The sequence below is a fragment of the Schistocerca serialis genome, chromosome 9 (assembly GCF_023864345.2).
Source record: "Schistocerca serialis cubense isolate TAMUIC-IGC-003099 chromosome 9, iqSchSeri2.2, whole genome shotgun sequence".
Classification (NCBI taxonomy): Eukaryota; Metazoa; Arthropoda; class Insecta; order Orthoptera; family Acrididae; genus Schistocerca; species Schistocerca serialis.
The window spans coordinates 240004220-240027889 of NC_064646.1; the positions used below are offsets into that span (position 1 = coordinate 240004220).

General features: G+C 41.4%; 1 protein-coding gene across 1 annotated transcript in view; it reads right to left on the reverse strand.

Annotated features, from left to right (window-relative positions):
* Nucleotides 1-23670, reverse strand: part of LOC126419513 (uncharacterized) — a 730476-nt gene that overhangs the window by 603189 nt on the left and 103617 nt on the right. The window contains exon 3 of the mRNA XM_050086703.1: nucleotides 12440-12592. Within this exon, the coding sequence (XP_049942660.1) occupies nucleotides 12440-12592 (153 nt within the window). The remainder of the gene's footprint in view (nucleotides 1-12439; nucleotides 12593-23670) is intronic.

The window sequence follows — 23670 nt, forward strand, 5'->3', positions numbered from 1 at the left end:
TCCCCACAGCTTACTCCTATTTTTCTCAGAGTTTCGAACATCTTGCACCATTTTACGTTGTCGAAGGATTGTTCAGGTGGAAAAATCTTATGAACGTGTCTTGATTCTTCTTGAGTCTTTCTTCCATTATGAACCGCAACGTTCCTCTCTGGTGCCTTCACCTTTCCTAAAACCAAACAGATCGTCATCTAACAGGTCCTCAATTTTCTTTTGAATTCTTCTGTGTATTGTTGTCAGCACCTTGGATGCATGAGCTGCTAAGATGATTGTGCAATAGTTCTCGGTCCCGTTGGCTCTTGCTTTCTTCGGAATTGTGTGGATGATGTTCTGCCTAAAGTCTGATGGTATATCGCTAGTCTCATACATTCTACACCCCAACGTGAATGTCGTTTTGTTGTCACTGCTTAAATGATTTTAAAAATTCAGGTGGAATGTTGTCTATCGCTTCTGACCTCTGCCTTATTTGATCACAAGTCGTCCAAAGCCCTAAATTCTGACTATAGTACTGGCTCCCCTATCTCTTCCCTGGCGACTCCAGTTTGTTCTTTTATCACCTCATCAGAAAAGTCCTCCTCCTAATAGAGATCTTCAATTTCCCCTTTCCACTCTCTCCTCTGCATTTAACAGTGGAATTCCCATTTTAGTATTTATGTTACCGCCCTTGCTTGACTTACCTGTATGCTCAGTCAGTCCTTCCGACAATCATTCCTTTTTGGATTTCTTCACATTTTTCGTGGAGCCATTTCACATTAATTTCCCTGTTCTTCCTATTTATTTCATTCCTGAGCGACTTGTTTTCATATATTCCCTTTGCTCTTTCTTCTTACGTTGATGCACAGAAGTATTTCTTTTGTTACTCCCGAGAAACACAATGCCAAAAATTTAAAATTAAATAAGTATACTATTACGCTGGATCACTATGGTTGTTTGAAATATTATTCGAAGTTATTGTCCTGTGACTGACACGCAGATTTAAGCCAAAAGTTGACAGTGAAAAAGTTAACTTTCACAGTGACAAATTGGTAGTTCCTGTCTTTCGCCTTCATTCTATCCGGCCAAGTAGGTTAAATTCACCTCAGTTGAAAGGCTGTAGTATGACACAACGCGAATTCTAGGTGGTGAAACGGAAACGATAGACAGGTCAATGTAATCCCTAACCATTTATAAAAAAGCATGGATTGTGATGGCGACTAGATGAGGCGTGCTTTCTGTTGCTCAGAACTAAGAGGTACGTATATGTTGCATTACGGTTACTTGAATTTTTAAAATCTTTCAACAGCTTGAGAATTTGTTCACAAGACCATTGTAGAATTGGCTTCCTTATTCCTTTTTTAACATTTCGCAATAATGCAAGGTTAAAATGAACGTTCAGGAACTAAGTTACATAAATTTATAGAGACTGCCTTTCGATAAATTTAAGTAACTTGCTTCCTGAATGTCTATTTTAATATCCCATGATTTGGAAATGTTAAAATGTTGTAAGTTGGCTATATGGACGAATTACAAAAGCTATTAAACAATTTTTAAGCAGCTGTGTAACACGTAAAGTGTTTAGCACACAGTTTTACAAAGAATAGTGAATAAGAGAGACCATAAATGGCTTGTGTAGTCTGTCCAACCGAGTACTGTAAACTGATAATTCTCTTTTTTACTATATAGGTTCTTTTCAGCCCAGTCTACCTTAAACACAAGGTATAAGGCTATTACAACTACGGGAACAAATTCAAACCTCCCTCTAAGGGCGTTAAAACGCTGATGACAATAAAGAATTGTTATTAGTTCAATAACTTTAGTTTCCTATAGCCGCGCACAAAGTTTTAATCCGATATGAAGTTTGAAATCGGCACACACTGCATTATGAGGATTTCACTGGTTATTGGAACTGTCTCATTTTACCTAACGGATATTAGCGTTGGTATAATATGATATTATGTACTACCCTACCGCGATATTATTGCGTCCGGAACCGCGGGACTGCTACGGTCGCAGGTTCGAATCCTGCCTCGGGCATGGGTGTGTGTGATGTCCTTAGGTTACTTAGGTTTAAGTAGTTCTAAGTTCTAGGGGACTTATGACCTAAGATGTTGGGTCCCATAGTGCTCAGAGCCATTTGAACCATTTGATATTATTGCACCTGACCTTCTATGGCTGTTATTGGAAACAAGGAGTGACGTTACACTAAACAAATACAGTGTCACAAAGGAAACCGCACCACACTGTGAATGCTTTCAGGACAATTGTGCATATAATTCAGTGTGTCCTAGTGTAATATCATGATAAAAGGTCACGGTAAGCCGACCAAAGCGCCTTCAGTCCCTGCTTCAATAATCTTGTGGTGGACGTACACCGTCTGCCAAAATAGCCTCAGAAGAGTGATACTATTTAAACATTTATCTTCCAATATGTCGATTGTCCATTTTGTGACTGATTATAAAATTTATACTTTAAATGCAAAACTGATAAACGTATTTAGTCATTGTACGTGGGGACATATTAGTACAGCGTTAGAGAATGTGGGTTATATATGGCTGCCAGACACGCGGAATTGTCGTCGGATTATTTCATTATTTCATTCCTTTTGTGTCGTTATTTGTAACAATGACATGCACGTATTATTTCTATTTATGGGCGTGTAATTACTTTTGAGAACTCGCACAAATTAATTTTCCCTCTCGTACAATGCATTACGTGGAACAGTGGGCTTTGCATCGAAGCCAATAGCTTTGTCAACGACTGATGGTGTGAAACACTGGCCATTTTGAAAGTGGATTTCAGACTGGTTTCCACACCCATCTGGACAAATGTCAGGCTGGTTGTCCAACTAAGCTCATCAAAATTTAGGCCCCACACTATCATACACGTGAAAATACTCAGGACAGAATGTACAAGCATTACTGGCAGGCCGTGCACCGCTTTTCTAGCTCACATCTCATTATAAATGAGGTTTAATAATGGTTACTCCTGGGTGAACTGTTGACCATGATGTGAAGGTCTTGGGAAGAAGAGTGGGAACAGCGTAGAAGAGAGAGACACGTAGACTTTTAATTCTCTCTGTATCCTATGATTCCGTTTTCGTGATCCAAACATCTTGAACTTAGCCCACATAGCGTTTGATAATTATTGTATACTCCTGTCGAGGTGCCACAATGGTTGTCACATTGCAATATGCGCAAAATGAATCCGAACGCCAGTTACATAATTTCAGAATTATTCAGGGATATTTTCTTAGTATTTTGATGTACGAAATCTGCACTCACCGGTGGCTTCTACCACAGTAACGGACTGAGGCAAGAAATCGGATAGCGATATGGGCATAAAGGATGTTTGAGAAGTGATGGTAAATATTCACAGATACGACAGGTGTGATCATTCGGAACCAAAAGTCAAATAAAAATTTTCTCTGGAACGCATACCTGGAGAGCTAAGATACTGTGAAACAAATTTCTACTACTGTAAGCTCTTTGCTTTCCATAGTTCGCAAAGTGGTACTATGGACCAAAACAAGAAAAAGTGGTCTAAAATGCATCCCTTAAGAACTATGAGCCCTTTTTCTTCTTCACTACTTTGAAACACAACTCTACTAATGAACAAGTGCTCATAGCTTTTACGGTAAGCATTTTAGGGCACATGTTTACTGGACATTTTTTCTTGTTTTGGTCCACTCCCCAAAATATAGAAAGCAAAGTGCTTGCAATAGAAGAGATTTGTTTCGCAGCATCGAAGATAAAGATTTGTTCTTAAGGTATGAGTTTTACATCCCAGGTTTACCTCACTTCTTTGTTTCGAATGCAATTCTGTCCTATCCCTGAATATTCACCATCACTTCTGAAACAAGCTGTATAAAGATGGCTTTGGTATCGCGTACGTAAGGTATAAGAGGGCAGTGCATTGTAGGAGCTGTCATTCGTACTCAGGTGATTCATATGAAAAGGTTACCGCTGAGATTATGGCAGCACAACAGGAATTTACAGAGTGCGAAGGCGGAATGGTTGTATGTTGTATGATGTATGTTGACCGGGGACCTAGAAACGATGGAGAGGCTCCGTCCCCGCCGGAGCCGCAGTGGTCCACAACCCCACGACGACTACCGCAGTCCAAAGCACTCCTCCGCCGCCCCACACCGAACCCAGGGTTATAGTGCGGTTCGGCCCCCGGTTGACCCCACCCAGGGAACGTCTCACACCAAACGAGAGTAACCCCTACGTTTGCGTGCTAGAGTAATGGTGGTGTACGCGTACGTAGAGAACTTCTTTGCGCAGCATTCACTGACATCGTGTAACTGAGGCGGAATAAGGGGAACCACCCCGCATTCGCCGGGGCAGATGGAAAACCGCCTAAAAACCATCCACAGACTGTCCCGTTCACCGGACCTCGACACAAATCCGCCGGATGTATTCGTGCCAGGGACGGGGACTAGGAGCTCATTCCCGCCCGGAAAGCCGTGCGTTAGACCGCACGGCCATCCCGGCGGGCCAGGCGGAATGGTAGTTGGTGCTAGATGCATGGAACATTCCATTTCGGAAATCGTTAGGGAATTCAATACTGCGGGATCTACTGTATCAATGGTCTGACGAGAATACCAAATTTCGGGCATTACCTCTTATAGCGGACAAAACAGGGGACAAAGGCCTTCACTTAACGAACGAGGACAACAGCTTTTGCGTAGAGTTGTCAGTGCTAAGAGACAATTAACACTGCGTGAAATAGCCACAGAAATGAGTCTGGGATGTGTGACGAACGTCTCCATTAGGACTGTGCGCAGAAATTTGGTGTTAACAGGCTATCGCACAGATGACCTGCGCTGGCGCCTTATTAACAGCACGAGGTCGCCTTCACGCCTCTCCTGGACTCTTGTCCATATCGGTTGGATCCTAGACGATTGGCAGTCAGTATATCGAAGCATCAATGACGAAAATAAATGAAAGGCTTAGAAGTGGAATCAAAATTGAAGATGAAAAGTTATCGATGGTATGATACACTAATGACATTGATATCCTCAATGAAAGGAAAGAAGAATTACATGATTTTCTGAATGGAGTGAATGGGCTAATGAGTACATAATATGGATTGCGACTAATAAGAAGTAATAAGAAGTAGCAAAAATGATAAAGAATGAGAAACTTAACACCAGGACTGATGGTCATGAAGTATATAAAGATAAATAATTGTGCTACCTAAGCAGCAAAATACCCAATGTCGGACGGAGTGCCGGCCGTGGTTGCCGAGCGGTTCTAGACGCTACAGTCTGGAGCCGCGCGACCGCTACGGTCGCACGTTCGAATCCGGCCTCGGGCATGGATGTGTGTGGTGTCCTTAGGTTAGTTAGGTTTAAGTAGTTTTAAGTCCTAGGGGACTGATGACCTCAGCAGTTAGGTCCCATAGTGCTCAGAGCCATTTGAACCATTTTTTTTTTTTCGGACGGAGTATGGAGGACATCAAAAGCAGACTAGCACTCGCATAAAGGGCATTCCTGCCCTGGAGAAATCTACTAGTATCAAACATTGGCCCTAATTTCAGGAAGAATTTTTGAGAATGTACGTTTGTATGGTAGTGAAACATGAACTGTGGGGAAAATCGCAACAGAAGAGAACCGAAGCATTTAAGATGTGGTGCTACAGACGAATGTTGAAAACTATGTCTATTGATAAGCTAATGAACGAGGAGGGTCTGCAAAGAATCTAAGAGGAGAGGAATATGTGTAAAACGCTGACAAGAAGAAGAGACAGGATGATAGGGCATCTGTTAAGACATCAGGGAATAATTTCCATGGTACTAGAGGGAGCTGCAGAGGGCAAGAATTGTAGATGACAGAGACTGGAATATATCCAGCAAGTAATTGAGGACGTAGGCTACAAGTGCTTCTCTGGGATGAAGAGGTGGTGGGTCACATTAAACCAGCAGAAGACAGATGACTCAAAATTGGAGTCTGGGTAATATTAGTAAGATATTGTACATAAGGTGCATAGATATTAACTTCTCATCGGTGGACTTATCGATACCATTCCGTATCAATGTCAGTTTTTTTGTAGGTTCATTCCACGTCCACTGAATACACACAAACACACACACGCACTCACTCGCACACACACACACACACACACACACACACACACACACACACACACACACACAGACACACACATGCACACACACAAACACACACACACACACACACTGCACAGAAACACACCCCTCTTACACAATGTTTAAATGAGGCAGTCCAAGGACTTACTACACGCTAAGTATAGACTCCTGTATGTACAGAAAACGTCGATTCGTTTTCTTCATTGCTTTTTGTTTAAAGTTATTTTAAGCGAAATTTTATATGTTCATTTCTGACAATGGTCCCAACTTAGTACAGTGTGATATTCTGTTTTACGATGTCTGTTAACAGATATGTGGCGAGATCACACAGAACGGTGCTTGAGAGGGTGCATGTTAGATAAGGATTTCATGATCAGAAACACTGTTTGCCGACAGAATATGTTCTTGAGAATGTATCGTTGAATAGATATCACAGTTGACTAGTTTGAGGACGCCCTAAAGAACGGCCACGAAACTATACTTTACAAAAAAGTTTTTGTTTATAACGAAAAAGAACAGAATATTCCTGTGACCCAGGAGAACGATGCAACACATGATGAGAAACATTTTGCTGGGGTTGACTGAGTCTATATACTCCAAAAACGAAGTAGCAAATGTACATATGAAAGTGCGGATGTGTGTGTGTATGTGTGTGTGTGTGTGTGTGTGTGTGTGTGTGTGTGTGTGTGTTGTAGTATGACTCTGTACTGCCTAGAGCAATTTCAACCAGTTTTGATACACATATCACGTACTATCGGCAAAAACTTCATGTGAGGCTAGAATACCATCACAGATCCTAGGAATTGAAGTGGATGCGTGGAATGTTTAGTGGCGTAAGAATATAAAAACCACGAATAATGGTGTCGAATCCATAGTATTGGTGGTTGGAAGGTTAAATGTGACAACTGACCCACAGGTATACTCTAGGTGTGGAAGGAAGAAGTGGTGTGGCGTGCGAAGCATAAGTCAGGATTTGTGGAGCAAGATTGGGTTGATTTAATAACTAATGTATTCTTTCATCTGAATGCGAAGTACAAATGTTGTATAATCCGTCTTTGGGTTACATTAATATTACAATCAAGCTACAAAAGAAATTACTTCATAACGTGTATACTTTACATATACTTTAAAAAATATATACTTAAGTTTTTTCTCCACGACAGACATTTCTTTTCCATTCGTATCAGAGATACGAAAAATTAATAAACTAGAATCACAGGATACACAACTAGTCTCTCTTAAACTGACGTGATCGAAAATGTCCTGGGATCTTGCAAATGTCAGTTATTCCTGCAAAACTCGAAGCAAAAATCTACAATTGAATCTCCACAAAGCAATACCTGTTGAGATATGGGACGTTTTACTTGTGGCAAGAAATGTGAGATAGGGCAGGTTTCACGAGAGGTAGCAAATTACCCCAATACACACGTGTGGGTAGATGCAAATCATCGATCAGTCATGGAGGTGAGGCATCAGGACAGCTTCGTATAAGTGTACGGGTAGAAAACGTCGGTGACAGACTCGTACGGATATTCGCTTTGCCAACAGGTCAACAGATTCTGTGTATCATCGATTTCTGAGCACTGAATTATCAGCGCTACAAGAGAAACTTATACTTGCAGAGACAGGACGGCTATGTCTTATGCACGATGGGTCACCACTCCATTTTCTACAGGAAGTGCGACATTAGCTCACCGCAACGTTTCACGGTTGATGGATTGGCCTCCTCATTAACTGGACCAGAATCCTTTTCATTTCAGGCTATGGGGACATTTAAATGGGAATGTCCAACCCACCGACAACTTGGAGACGTTACAGGGGAGTGTCATCGATGCGTGTCGTGCAGTCCGTGGACAGCCATTTGCATTTGAAAGGGTGTGTGATTCACTGGGAAGGAGGGCTGAAGGATGCGTGGTAATCAGATAGCTGCCGTTATAGTGTCTGCTTCTGCGTGACGGACAGATGGGAATGAGAGAACAGATTGGTCTATATCTCAATAGTTATTGGTTTCTAGACACATCAGTATATTAACTTTTCTTTTAGTTTTGACCAATCTACGTCGACATCATACTTCGCAAACCGTCTAACGGTGTATGGTGGAGGGTACTTTTGGTACCACTTACTGATCACCCTTCCCTGTTACACTCGCGAAAGGCGTGCAGGAAAAATAAGTGTCTCTAAGCCTCAATATTAGTTTTAATTTCTCAAATTTTCTCGTCGTAGTCATTTCGCGAAGAGTATATAGGAGGACGAAGTACGTCGACCGGCTGTTCCTGAAAAGTACTCTCTCGAAATTTCAATAGTAAACTTTTCCACAATGCACAGTGCCTTTATATGACTTCTGCCGCTGGAGTTCGTTGAACATTTCTGTAACGCCCTTGAGCTGACTGAACGATCCTATGTCGAAACGCGCCGCTCTTTGTTGGATCTTCTCTATCTCTTCCATCAGTCGTATCTGGGAAGGATCATGGACAGTAATCAAGAATCGATCGAACAGGCTTCTTGTACTCCACTTCTTCTGTGAATGAGTTAATTATCCTTAAGAGTATTCCCATGAATGTGTCTGGCATCTGCTTTTCCTGCTGTTGGTCTTACGTAGTCCTTCCAGTTAAGATCGCTCTGGATAGTTACTCCTAGATATACGTAGATACTGTTTGCAACAATTTGTCGTAATTAGTGTAGTTGTTTGGTGGTTAATATGTTTTCCTATGTCCGCGCTTTATGTCACAGTTATTTACGTTCAGTGTCAAGTGCTAGAACCTCCACCACTAATAAACCACTGTAGATCATTCTGCCAATAAATACTGTCTTCTGGCGCTGTACTTTCTTATAGCTACCGCATCAGGTGCCAACAGTTCTAAAGAGCTTCCTACGCTTTCTACTAGATCATTTATATACAATGCAAACAGTAAAGAAACTATCATATTACCTTGAGGTACTCACCAAAGTACCTTTACGTAAATCTGTCGATTTTGTTCACTTCAGATAGATGCGCTGAATTCTGTCCCTGTAAACTCGTAGTTTGTCAATAAACGTCAATGCTGGACGGTATCAGATGCCTTGCTGAAGCTAGGGAATACGGAATCATCCTGAGCGTCGTCATCTGAGCGCCATGGATCTCAAGGAATAACAGCGCGAACTGCGTTTCGTAGGATCTCTTTTTACAGTATACGTGTTGATTTTTATGGAGTTTCCGTTCCAAAAACGTCACAGTTCTTGAGAATAAAACATGTTCCACAATTCTAAAACAGATTGAGGTTAACCACATTGGTCTATAATTACACTGAACCGCCAAATAAACCGGTATAGGCGTGCGTAATCAAATACGGAAATATGTAAACAGGCAGAACACAGCGCTGCGTTCGGCAGCGCCTACATAAGAACCGAGCGGGGTGGCGCAGTGGTTAGACACTGGACTCGCATTCGGGAGGACGACGGTTCAATCCCGCGTCCGGCCGTCCTGATTTAGGTTTTCCGTGATTTCCCTAAATCACTCCACGCAAATGCCGGGATGGTTCCTCTGAAAGGGCACGGCCGACTTCCTTCCCAGTCCTTCCCTAATCCGATGAGACCGATGACCACGCTGTCTGGTCTCCTTCCCCAAACGAACCAACCAACCAACCTACATAAGACAACTATCGGGCGCAGTTCTTAGATCGGTTACTGCTGCTACAATGGCAGATTATCAAGATTTAAGTGATCTCCACCCTCTAGTATTCTTACGGATTTAGGACGGCCCTGCAAGATTCATGGTGTCCATTCCCTGCACCACTACTTCAGACATTAGTCGAATCCATGCCGCCGGTCGCGGTGGCCGTGAGGTTCTAGGCGCTCCAGTCCGGAGCCGCGCTGCTGCTACGGTCGCAGGTTCGAATCCTGCCTCGGGCATGGGTGTGTGTGATGTCCTTAGGTTAATTAGGTTTAAGTAGTTCTAAGTTCTAGGGGACTGATGACGACCGCAGTTGAGTCCCATAGTGCTCAGAGCCATTTGAACCATTTTTGAATCCATGCCACGTCGTGTTGCAGCACTTCTGCTCGCGGGGCCCTACACCATATTAGGCCGGTGTACCAGTTTCTTCGGATCTTCAATGTATGTACAGCTATCCTACGACCCTTCTTGGAGACTGGAATAACCTACGGTTTTTTCCAGTCGGTAGGTACTCTTCGTTGTTGCAGCGATCTGTGGTAAACTGCCGTTGGTAGAGGAGCAAGTTCATCAGCATAAAGCTATCTCATCAGGTCTTGATGGTTTTCCACTACTAAGCGTCTGTATTTGCTTTCGCCGGCCGATGTGGCCGAGCGGTTCTAGGCGCTTCAGTCTGAAACCGAGCGACCGCTACGGTCGCAGGTTCGAATCCTGCCTCTGTCATAGATGTTTGTGATGTCCTTAGGTTAGTTAGGTGTAAGTAGTTCTTCGTTCTTGGGAACTGATGACCTCAGAAGTTAAGTCCCATAGTGCTCAGAGCCATTTGAACCATTTTGTAGTTGCTTTTATGTTCCACTATCGAGTATCTCAATTTCCGCCAGTCCGGCAATCGTGCGATGACTGAAAGGAAGGACCGTGTTGCAATCTTCCAGGGGGAAACAATTTCGGAAGGCCAAATTCAGTATTTCGGCCTTCTCTTTGTTATCTTCCTTTTCGGCACCAAGATGTTTACTGAGTGACTCAGTACTACTTCCTGTAGTAGTAAGTGATACGTAATTTTAAAACATCTTGTATAGGCCATTAAATTGCAATTTGTGTGAGGTTTGTTTATTGTACATTGGCCTTTTAACATCAGCGTGACGTGATTGAAATGAGTTGGTTGATCAGCATATCCCAGGACGGATGTGAAAAATCGCCTAGAACTCACATCCTGACTGAACGGTGTACCGACGGTCGTTAATTCCACGAACTATTTGGATCATATCTCCGTCTTCATACACCTTATGTGACACGAACAGACGTCTCTCGTATACATTGCAGACGTAAACCGGCGTTACGACTCACATCCATGAGCTAATGAATTACGTTTTCGTCCCTCTCAACAGTTGCTCAAAATTATGACCACCATGGCGTACAGGAAACTGAAACTGAAGATTAAACTGCGACATCGTGTGTTTCGATTCTCGCCACAGGCGGTTACAGCAACAGCGTGCAGTACCAATATCTTTACATTGGTCATTAATAAGTGACAATACACACCGAGCGATATGGCCCACTGCTTAAGACAGCATTCTTGAGGGTGATGTTTTAAATCTTCGTCCGGCCATCCGGCTGTAAGTTTACCGTGGTTCCTCCAGATCGATTAACGCAAATAGCTCGATGGCTACATTCAAGTGGAGATGACTTAATTCCTTCACAATTCCCCCCCACACACACATTCTGAGTCGGTAATCTGTCGCTAATTACATAGCCGTCGACTGGACGTTACACACTAATCTTCCTGTCTTGATTTTAGACGTTTAGACTGTTCAGAAATAATTGTGAGACTTCAGTGCATGTGCTTCGTTTAGACTATGAATACGGGATTTTTTACAATCCAAAGGTAGGCTGAAAAGAAGCGTCAGCAGAACAGAATGAAATAATTGAAAAACTGCGGTTACAAATTCGCAATATTGAGAACTTGGTTAAGTCCATATCTGCAAAACTTTCCGTAGTTTCCTGCCACAAAATTTATAGCAAAGCATTTCTCCTTCTGTGTTTGACTTGTTATCTGTTTTACACAAACAGAGGGTGTGCTAAGAAGTAATGCCTTCGAAATTTTTATGTTGAACTTTTTAATTAAAGCAAATGTTATTAATATTCTTCATCTTTATTCTTCATGTCTAAATGTTTATTTCTCAACGTCATCACCCTAGTGACGAACAAATTTCTCCCAACGAGAGACCAGTTTGTTGATGCCGTCACTGGGGAGCCACAACCGCCCACCCGCTTGCAACGCTTCAGCACTATCAAATTGAAATCCTCGAAGGTGTTCCTTAAGTTCTGCAAACAGATGAAAATCGGATGGGGTCAAGTCGGGAATGTATGGGGAATGGGCGATGACAGTGAACTCAAGCGCTCTTGTGTGGCCCGGCAGTACCATGCGGAAGATTATGGTGCTCAGTTTGATTTCGATCTCTTCTGGTTCTCTCAAATATACCAGTATCATACATGTTACAATTCGAAGCCCTCTAGCAGCAGAAATCTGTAAATATGTAACCATTGCGAATAAGGATGTAGAATGCTAATAACGTTTGTTTTATCTGAAAATCTTCGATAGTTAATTTCGGATGCACTAATTTTTAGCACGTCTCGCATTTGTGTAGTATTCTCGCATTGGTAAATGATACTTTAGTGTTGGAAACTACTGAAACAAAACCTGTTGCGTACCTGGAACTCCTCGGCCTCACTCAGCAAGTAGTAGAAGCAGCCGAACCAGTGCGCCAGGATCATGAGGATGTGGATGAGGTTGACGACGCGCCACAGGTTGGGGTAGACGGTGCGTGACTCCACCATGTAGTAGTAGTCGTAGACGCGGTACACCTGTAACACACAACGACTCTCCTAGCTGACGTCATAGGTACAGGCTGCATGCTTTCATACGCAATGAGTCACCACTACTGGTAAAGAAAGAGACACGAAAGATGTGCCAAAGCACGCGTGTTATATACAACATCATGACTTCTTTTCATCCAACGCTCTCACTCCTGTCTCTCTCTATCTTTCTGTATTCTTGCTCCAGTCTCTGTCTTCCTTTCTGCCGCTTTGCCTCCCTCCTTCTCTTACCCCTCTTTCTTCTTCGTTTGTTTGTGTGTGTGTGTGTGTGTGTGTGTGTGTGTGTGTGTGTGTGTGTGTGTTTGTGTATGTGTGTGTTCCTGTTTGAGTAAGAAAGCGAGAGGGAGCGAGGAACCAAGCACTAGCCTCATCACATAGCACTTTATAATTAAAGTGCCGCGATTCTCAGTGGTCCATTGTGGCCTGCCCGGGTATTGCCCGGGTACATATTTTTTCCAATTCTACTTGCTCGTCTCCTTCTTCCACTTTCCTCTGCCCATCTCTTCCCCCCTCTCTCTGTCCTCCCCCCTCTTCCTGCCTATCTCCTCCTCCCCTCTCTAATCTTCTCCTCCCTTTTCTCTCAGTCCATCTTCTGCTCCCGTTCTCTCTTATGATCTCTTTATCTTTGGTTTCTCCGTCCATCTCCTTCTCACCCTCTTTCCATCCATCTCCTCCTCTTTCCTTTCTGTGTCTATTTCCTACTCCCCTTACCTTCTACTCTCTTCCCTTCTCCTCCTTTCATTTGACACACATCTGTTTTCATCCTCTCCATCCGCCACTCTATCAACCTCTTCCTCCCCCCTTTTCTCTCCACTTTATCTCTCCCCTCCCATAGGCAGTCGTTGGTTCTTACCCACACTGCATTTCTTTCTAGATAGCAAGTAATAATTGTACCTATTTCGGAACATATCCTGGCGTTTAGGAGGAGATTTCAGCCCACAGCTTTGGCAGCGTAGGTAAATGTTACCTATGTTTCACATATATATTTAACATATTTGTGCAGATATATCATCTGTATCTCTAGCGAATTTAGCCCTGCAGTTTCGTTTTCACGCAGCCGAATGCTTATGACGTCATATCGCCTGAACTGTGTGTCGTACAATATAATTCTGCTGGTTTGTCCAGTCGTATACGTGTACGTTGTCTCCGAAATTTGCTGTGAATAGAGTAAGTAACAAAGAAGTAATAAATTAAAGTTTATGGTATGATGCGTAAGTTTGTCATGCAACTCAGTATTTATAACAACATACCTGCTGAACTATGCGTCGTACAATGATATATTTTTGTAGGTGCATGCAGTTCTGAGGTGTTACAGTTACAGGGAGAAACTGCATCCTATTTGGTGAGCGACCTGTGTAATAGCACTCGGAGCACCTCTCTGCTCTGAGCAAGGTGGTGGCAGCTAGCTGGGTGCAGTTAGCGTTTCCGTCTGGTATACACTGTCATACAGGGGGCCATCCGCTCGTTTCTTGACCATGACGTCCAGGATTGGCAGTCTTTTCTCTGTCTTCATAATTTTTGTCTTCCATGGAGCCAAATTACGAGCATGTCCTCCACATAACGAAAAATGCAAGTAGATTTCCATCTTGATGACTGCAAGGCTTTCTCCGCGAAGTGTTCGATGTAGAGATTGGCAGGCACAGGTGAGAGAGGGCTACCTCTTGCAGCTCCCTTCGTCTGTTCGAAATATTCTCCATTGAAGAGAATATGTTGAAGAATCACAAATTTTAAGTGTGTTAGATGGTTAACTCACTAACAACTCAGAAATTCGATGTCAACAATTTGAACGAGTAGTAAGTTTGGCAGTTACAAGAATGTTTGATTACCGAACGAACTAGATCGCCATTCAGTAAATCTGAGTTACCAGTTCACCAGTTAAAAGACGATGCACTGCAAAGTCAATCCTTTTAGAATTAAAATTAGGGAAATACTACTCCTTAGATTCATTTTCGTTGCTGAAAGCGGCAAGTATCTGTCACATGGTAAAACATATCTGTAAAATAAAACAAAAATTCTAAGAACTGCTTTATTCTTTTTTGACTTTTGTCAACACTGTGCATATTGCACTTACAAAATCGCAGCACGAATAGCTGTAGGCAGCACAAAGCGATAGAGATTTTTTGCAGAACTTCGTTACGAAACCACTTTGCTGGGAGTATGTGCTTAGCTTTCCGTTTATACATGTTCACTCTGTGAAGCGAAGTTCGTAGCAGTAGGTATTTTACATTCATCACTTTTATGCACTACATTTAATAACACACATTATTTTATTATGTGATCGAGTGAGGTAGCATAGTGTTTAGCACACTGGACGCGAATTCTGGAGTACGATGGTTCATACCCGCGTCGGGCCATACAGATTCAGGTTTTCCGTGAATTCTCCTAAGCAGCCCCAGGCAAATGCCGGCATGATTCCTTTGAAAGGGCGCGGCCGATTTCCTTTCCCGTCCTTGGCACAAAATGAGCGTATGCACCGTCTCTATGACTCGCGATGTGGAAGGAACGTTAAAGCCAATCTTCCTTCCTTCTTTCTTCTGTTATGTGAGCTGCAGCTTAGCATCTGCGGATTATCTCTCGGTTACTCAATGAGCACAGTTTCTAACATTTTACTGATATTAATTGTTTCAAATATCTACCGTCTTAATATTTTATCAGTTTAAATCTCTCAGCATTTTTATTATACTATGACGATGTGTTAACATCATCTCTATCCATCTCCTCCTCTCTATCTCCTCTCCTCCCGTCACTCATTGTCCATCTCCTCTTATCCCCCCCCCCCCCCCCTCTAATCTTGAGCCTTATTTATTTTTACTGCAACAAAACCTTGATTTGGAACTGCAGTCACATAAAATGAGTGGATAAATCCGTTGGGACCATTGGTATACGGGATATGAAAGACATCTACCAGTTGCTGGACCTGTTGGGATAGTAGTTTCAGTGACTCTATTTCGCACGGTTTTAATCGGAGAAAGCGGAAGGATTACAAAGTTTTGGACAATTCAGATTCTGTGGTAGTATTCTAATCATAAGAAGATGAGTCGTAAATACAAATTTCCTGTTCTGTGTCAAAACTGACTACAGAGGAATAAAACAAAACCGCACATACTTGTTTGTACAATGATCGTTTAGTACCGCGTATGAAGACAAATACGTAAGGGCGGAATAGTTTATATAACAGTTTAAATTCTCTGCTGTCCTTGTTAAAACTGACTGCCGGAAATAAAACTTAACCACGCATTTTCACTGTCCAGAAAAGCAAAGAATTTCCATTTTCAAAGTCGGTTTCAACAGAAGACCTATACAGCGTTGTTTAAAAATACGTAGCCAATGTCCGTCTGAATCGTTATTAGAGTATCGAGTATAAATTTTTTAGTCCCGTCTTTTATTGTACCATTGGAAGTATATCACTCAAAAATTTGTCGAGATTTTTTGTAACAGCTTTAAACAACATTCGGTCACTGTATAGTAGTATAGATGAAATAAATAGTAAACATGCTATTTTATCAAAACAGTGACGTTTTGCTTGGTTCTCCTTTGGTTCCACATTACAGTCACAATAAGCCTTTAAAATAAAACTTTCATATATGAACATGGTTTGGGCCTACCAGAGCAGTATGTCAGCGACCCTTATCATAGTATGTTAAATCGTTTGAATCGTGTAACGTCGCTGTAATCCCTGTATTTAATTTTTTGCTCAGTCCTTATGATGAGACGATTGTTTAGTAATTTTTCGACGGCGACATCTCATTAAGACGTATTTGATATTTACTGAGTTTTTTTTTCAGTATTGCCTTTGAAAACAAGTGTACATGCGGAAATCGAGTAAATGAAACAAATGAATAATAAAAGCTAAATTACGGCAACGATTTCATTCGAAAGTTTGGATGTTGTTTAGAATCAGGATTGAAAAATATCTTGAGGAAACAGTTATCTTTCTGCCGATCGACAGAGAACAATTTCAGCTGAGCCGGTGATTGAATGAGCTACAATTGAGTCAGCATTCACAGTGGATTCGGATCATATCTGCATGCGGCCCTTTCTGAAGATTTTGTTTAGCTGGCTTGGTTACAGTGCGCATTACAACACGCATATGCACAGTATTCTTTTCTAGTAACTTGAAAGTGTTGTAAATCATTGAGTTTATCAAGATTGCTGTGCCAGCTATACTTTCAAATGGCGTCATGAATTTCTTATTTCATTTGTCAACGACACTTGAACCACGATAATAAATCACCTATTTCAGCCACGATAAATTTACGGTAAAGTTGTCCAGGATGTCTATATTGTTTTCCTCAGATAAAATCTATTATCTCCTTAATGAGGCAGCAAAAGTGCTAAAAATATTTCGCTCAACATTCGTGTGTGAAAGATCTTTTATTCGAGTATCAAACGAAATAAGTCACAATTACAAGACAACCTCAGTGCGAAAATCTGTGAAACTCTCTCTCCGTATGCTGACAGGTTGTGCCAGATGCCAATTATACCATGTCTTCATCACTCAAAAAACCATTGAATAATAATCAAAATTAATTTTATTTGTGATCTGGGCTGTTGAGAAATGTTAAATATAAAAGCAAGTCATATGTAACGACTACATTGTCATTTAAATTGTGGCATGTTCACAGTTTCCCCCTCCTCACGTACAGACACCATGTCGTGGTGGAGGGGGAACCCTGCAGCTAGGGTGAGCGCTATGGTACTCGTGGTAGGGAATGGCTCTTGAGCCGATTTCTTGAGCATCGCAGATACAAAATATGTACTTCCATTTGCAGGGATAAAGAGAAAAGGAGATAAGTATGGCGCTGAACATGACATGTCCAGCACCAGCTCTCACAGATGTATCACCCATAAGTCTGCCAGCTAGATGCTGTGGTATTATAAAAGCTGACTGCAGGTTTATATAGCTGTTTCGTACTGGGACAGCAGTACGGAGGTAATGTTGCAAATGGTTCATTGCGAACCTAAGAAACAAGCAATATAAGAATGTATATCAGCTTCAACAAAGACGTGATTGCATGTGTTTCTGTTCTGGGTCCTTTAATTAGTTGATATATCAGACATACTAATTCACCAGTTTTTCTTTGTCTGCAGCTAAGACACACGCCATTGTAAAACATGTGAAATGTAACGTAAAAGATTAATGGGGGCTCCACCTGAACATTTAACTTTTCTTATACTTTCCTAATTTCAACTGAATTTTAAAAACATATTAATCAAGTAAAGATGTAACAATATCGAAGCTATGAAGTCAGAGTTTCACTGGTTTTTGAGTTCTGAATTTTTAATATGTCAATGGTATTTTTGAAAGCAATTTTTGGTAATCAGTTTTGAGTTTTCACGTTCCAGAATTTTAGGTACATTTGCAAAAAATTGTTGAACAGTTCCATGCAATCATTTTATGAGAAACACTATAAACTTTTTTCTATTTTTTCAAGTTCCAAACTTAAATTTTCTTCATTACCGATACATAAATGTGGTAATAAAATAGACTAATGACGTTTTCGATAGTATTTATGCGTTAAAGTATGCAAATACCTCAAAATTACTTCCTGAAAAATTTTAATTAAGATTGGTTACTGTTCCAGATAAAAAAAGGTAGCATCTAACTTAGAAAAACAAACTTATGGTAAAATGGATTTTAAAATTTAGTTAAAAGATGAATGCTGGTACAAGACACAGATCCAGTAGCATCACACATTTCCCCTCCCTGCTCCTTTAAGCCTTTTTCTTCTTATAATTTAAAGACAGGAGTAGCCTTTTTCTTGGATTTTTCCTTTTCATAGCAGCTTCTTGTGGACTACTTGACCTGTCGTTCGTCTCTAGATAAGCAGATCATCCTCTGTGTGGGTGATAAAGTAGTGCTGGGACTTTCCTTCAGAATTCAAACTTCTCGTACAGAACTGGGAAACAGCTCCTTCGAGACCCCCCAAAAAGTATTTTTTTTTTCCTTCTTTGGGACACTTGAACCAAATGACACTGTGCAAACTTTTATTTGCATTTTCAGTCTCGCCATCAGCGTATTTTGCCACTAATGCCTGAGAAGCAAGTGTTTGATATACAGGTACTGTCCTGACCACTTGGCAGGTGTCACCGTGCCACGTCCCCTCTCGCGATTCATACTTGTAGTGTTTCTTCGACAGACTTGTAATAGAAATACAGCCAAATACTTTTTCTATCTACAAGTAAGCACTCAAAGATGTAAAGTAGCCATTAAAGTGTACTTTTTTTAAGTGTCAGGTTGGAGTCTCCCCTTCAGCAAATCAGGTTTCGATGAAATTAAAATATAGAATGTTGCCTAAAAACTAGAAAGTTCAGTGCTTAAAATTTCTGAAGTGGAACACTTGTAGAACAGAGATTATACTGTGTCAAGGTGATCAAATAATTAGGCGAATTGAAAATTTTGAACTGTCAAGACTGAAGATACGTGAAAAGATTTTTGGAAGCACTAAATTCAGGGTGTTTTGAGGAATTAACTGCTGTTATCTATAAGAACAATCTCAACTGCCTCCACGTCCTCTAGTTTACTTTGGACATTTTTTTGCATCCTATGGAAATATATATTGAGGGGCCTCTGTGGATTCACAATCAATATTCTTAGTTGAGAACAGGGTACTGAGGATGATCTTTATCAAAGCTTTTCCCAAAAGAATCTCAGACTGCTAGCAGTGTCTAAATGCTGTATTCAAACAGTAAACATTAGAAAAGAGCAACATTTGCGCTTGAAATACACTTTGGTAAACACTACGTAGACAGAAGTGCACTTTTCTAAACATTTTCATTTCAATAGTGATCCAGGTGAACTAATGCTTTTGAGGGGTCAACCACACATTTTTAATTCCAAGTTGAAAGACTTCCTTGTGGTACAATCCAGTTATCCTTTACTGGAAATCACACATTAGTTCAGATGACTGCACCATACAGTATTTTCAGTTAATATGTTATTAATCTTTCTGTATTAGTTAAATTTTTATACTATTCTATTTTGTCCTTTACTTTTTCAGGTATGAAGAATGGAAGTACATGTACTGAAAAATATAAATATATTAATAAGAAATGCTGCATGGTGCAGTTCCTTATACGCATATATCGTTAGAATGTACTACGTCAGATTGCAATGATCTGTGACGGCTGGGATGGCTACCAAGGCGCTTTAGTGTCGTCATAACGTCCTTACGTGATCCTGCTGTCAGCTGTGACAGGCTGTATAATGGCCTTGTAGTGTGCCAGATGGTTAGTAAGCCATTCGAAGGGCTGTAGTGAGTGATGACCACATGATAGCATTAGACGCTCTAGCGCTTGACGAAGTCTGTCGATACCAGGAAAGAACTGGCCTATTGTGCTCCAAACATGTCATAGCCCCTTCACATCTGGACCTTCCATTTGGTCACAAGTGGTGGATTCACTCCAGCACCTCGTTTCATCCTCCGCCATGGGCTGGAGACTAATAGAAACAAGGCCACTTAGTCGCCATGCAATGAGTAGACTTTTGTCAACACTACGAGAGATGAGGCTGGCTGCCTGTGGAGTGGTAGCTGCGTGACAGTGTGGTACTGTACTCGGTTGGTTAGTTAGATCCCTTGATCTGTCACCACAGAATTTTTTTGGGACCAGATTGGACCTTAACCCATTGGCAGTTTTCAGGGTATGGAGGGTCAGTTACAATTTACCTCATAGAAAGTTTGAAGTGGTACACACTTGCGGATAGACGACGCTCTAAACGGCAAGGGCTATTCACTAAATTCCAAAATCCGATCTTCGCCGAGCTTTTAGAGCATTTATAATTACCGCCATCTTTCAAATCACGCAATGATCACCATTCAAAGATAAGGGAAATTAGAGCTCATACTGAGGTTTTCAGAGAGTTGTTTTTCCCTCGTTCGATAAGCGAGGGGATCGGGAGGGCGGGGGGGGGGGGGGGTGAGAGAATATGACTTTGGCGCGAATATTGCCCTCCGCCACACACCGCTTGATGGCTAGCGGAGTACATATGTAGATGTAGAAGAGATGATGCAGTGGTAGTACGTCACCATTCTCAACCATACCAGTCAGTACGACCAGGCAAGGGCCTAGCGATGGCTTTTGCTGCCTGTTTCATTGTTCCGTTAGAAGGATTTTGTGATCACTGAAATAAAATCGTATAAACCTTCTACCACATTGGTGCTCATGGACCTTGCAGCAGTGGGATGCCCTGCTCGCCTCAACGATACTGGTAGCCATACTGCAAATTCGATAACATCGGAGGAGATCTCTGTAATAGGCTACACAAACATATGGCTACTGCGATGTACCGTTATCTTTTCGATAGCTGCAGGAGCTATACTCGCGATGACTGACTAATCTTACCTTGCAACCTTCGCCAACATCGACTTGTTATGTTGGTTCTGTGAAAGATTGAAAGCTAGGGGAACTGCAACTGTTACATAATCCTAGGACATGCAGCTCTACTGTATTGTTACATTACAATAGCATTCTCTGTGTTAAAAAAAGATTCAGCAGGTTTCTGCTTGATTACTGTTCTGGATATATCGTCACAAGGAAAATAAATCTAGTTTTATACGAGTCAGAACTTGTAATCAAAGCTCAGTTAGTAATAACGTTGGTACAGAACGTGTGGAAAGAGAAATTTATAGTTTGATGTTTGACATAGTGGGAATTAGTCTAGTGCTATGGCAGGAAGTTCAGGATATATGGTTTAGTGAGATTAGTGTAACAACACAGAATTAACTTGATGTATACGAACGTAATAGTGGACGCGTTGTCCTTACCCAAGATAGCCGCGAAGCCAAGACCCACTACAATAGTGGCCTGCTAGTTTTGCAGAAGAAGAAATTGAAAAACTACTGCGTAAGAGGTAAGAAAAATTGTTATAGGAAATTATCATTCAGTTGTGATGATGAACTAGAAGAAGATGATTAAGAAAAGAAGAGAGGCAGAAATCGTTGGACAAACTGTAATGGGGGAAGGGAATGAAAGGAGAACCCACCTGAGCAGAATTTAATCATTACTAACACATACATTAAGTATCATGTAGGAGGTTGTGTACATATAATAGTTCTGAAGAGTCCACAAGATTTCATACAGATTATGTAATGATAATGATAATTCAGGATCCATATTTTAAGCTGCGGAACATTCCCAAGAGCAGATACTTACGCTGGCATCCGTTTATTAGTAGTGAATTGCAGATTAAAACTAAAAAAGTTACGAAAAGGAAAGAAGCTGAAGTAATGAATTAAAACTGGCGCCAAGGCTGAGACTTCAGCCCAGGTCTCCTATTTATAAGAAATCTGCCAGATTTCGAGACAGAGTTTCGTTGTGAAAATTACTAAAAGCATCTCGCATTGAAGTACGCGCTGTATTTAGAACTTCTGCAAAACTTTGCCAGTCTTGGGGATTTTGCGTTCTTTTAAGTCTGGCATGATTTTCGCTGATTCTGCAACAGCGATCTGACCCGTTTTGTGCACCCATCACTTATTAATTTATTTGGTATGTATCTCTCAATTGCTTTCGATACTATCTCTGTGAAATCATTTCACAACTTTTCTACCCTTATATGATCATATCCCAAGGAGTGAAGGCTGTCTCTTAAAATGGCGTTAAGAACATTTTTATCAGCTTTTTAAATATATATACTTTGCATTTCTTTTTGATAGTTGAAGGTTTTACGGTATTCAGCCTAGCAGCAACTGCCTTGTGGTCGCTGATCCCTGTATTCGTCACGATACTCACTATTTGTTCAGGATTATTTATTGCTAAGAGGTCAAGTATGATTTCGCAATCATTTACGCTTCGAATGGGCTCATGAACTAATTGTTCAAAATAATTATCTGAGAAATCATTCAGTACAATTTTGGATGACGTTTTATGCCTGCTGCCGACGTTAAGGGTATAGTTTTTCCAGCATATCGAGGGCACATTGAAGTCACCATCGGCTATAATTGTATGAGCTGGGTACCCATTTGAAATGAGACTCAAGTCTTCTTTGAACTGTTCAGAAACTGTATCGTCTGAGACGGGGGTTGGTAAAACGATCCACTTAATACTTTAGTCCGATTGTCAAGTATAACCTCTACCCATACTATTTCACTATAAGGCAAACTACTTCTGACAGCAATAAATACTCCACCACCAGCTGTACTTAATCTATTCTTTCTGAACCCTGTTAGATCGTCTAAAAAACTTTCGGCTGAACTTATTTCCGCCTTTAGCCAGCTATCTGTACCTATAACTATTTGAGCTTCAGTGCTTTCTATTAGGGATTGGAGCTCTGGTTCTTTCCCAACACAGCTACGACAATTTACAACTACAATACCAATCGTTTCTACAACTATCTTACTGTGTTTTACCAGCCCCCTTTTAGACGGACACCCTTTCTGTGGTTCCCTGAGACTCTCTATCCTAAAAAAACGCCCAGTCCCTTCCACACAGCCCCCTCTACCTGTGTAGCCGCTTCCTGCGTGTAGTGGACTCCTAACCTATTAAGTGGAACACGGAAACCCACCACCCGATGACCCATGTGAAGAAATCTGCAGCCTACACTGACACAGAACCGGCAGCGCCTTTGATTCAGACCCTCCACTCGGCTCTGGTCCAAAGGACCACAGTCGGTTCTATCGATGATGCTGCTGATGGTGATAAAGCACACCAGTGGCAAGACGCAATCAATATCTTCACTGCGCGATATCAACGGTGAAGTCACTGTGACAAAGCCACAAAAGCAGAGTTATTAAACACTGTTTTCCGAAACTCCTTCACCAAAGAAGACGAAGTAAATATTCCAGAATTCCAATCAAGAACAACTGTGAAAATGAGAAACATAGAAGTAGATATCCTTGGTGTCACAAAGCAGCTTAAATATCTCAATGAAGGCAACGCTTCCGGTCCAGATTGTATACCAGTCAGGTTCCTCTCAGAGTATGCTGATACAATAGCTCCATATTTAGCAATTGTATACAACCTCTGGCTCACAGAAAGATCCGTACCTAAAGACTGGAAAATTGCTCAAGTCACACCAAGACCCAAAAAGGGAAGTACGAGTAATCCACTGAATTACAGGCCCATATCAC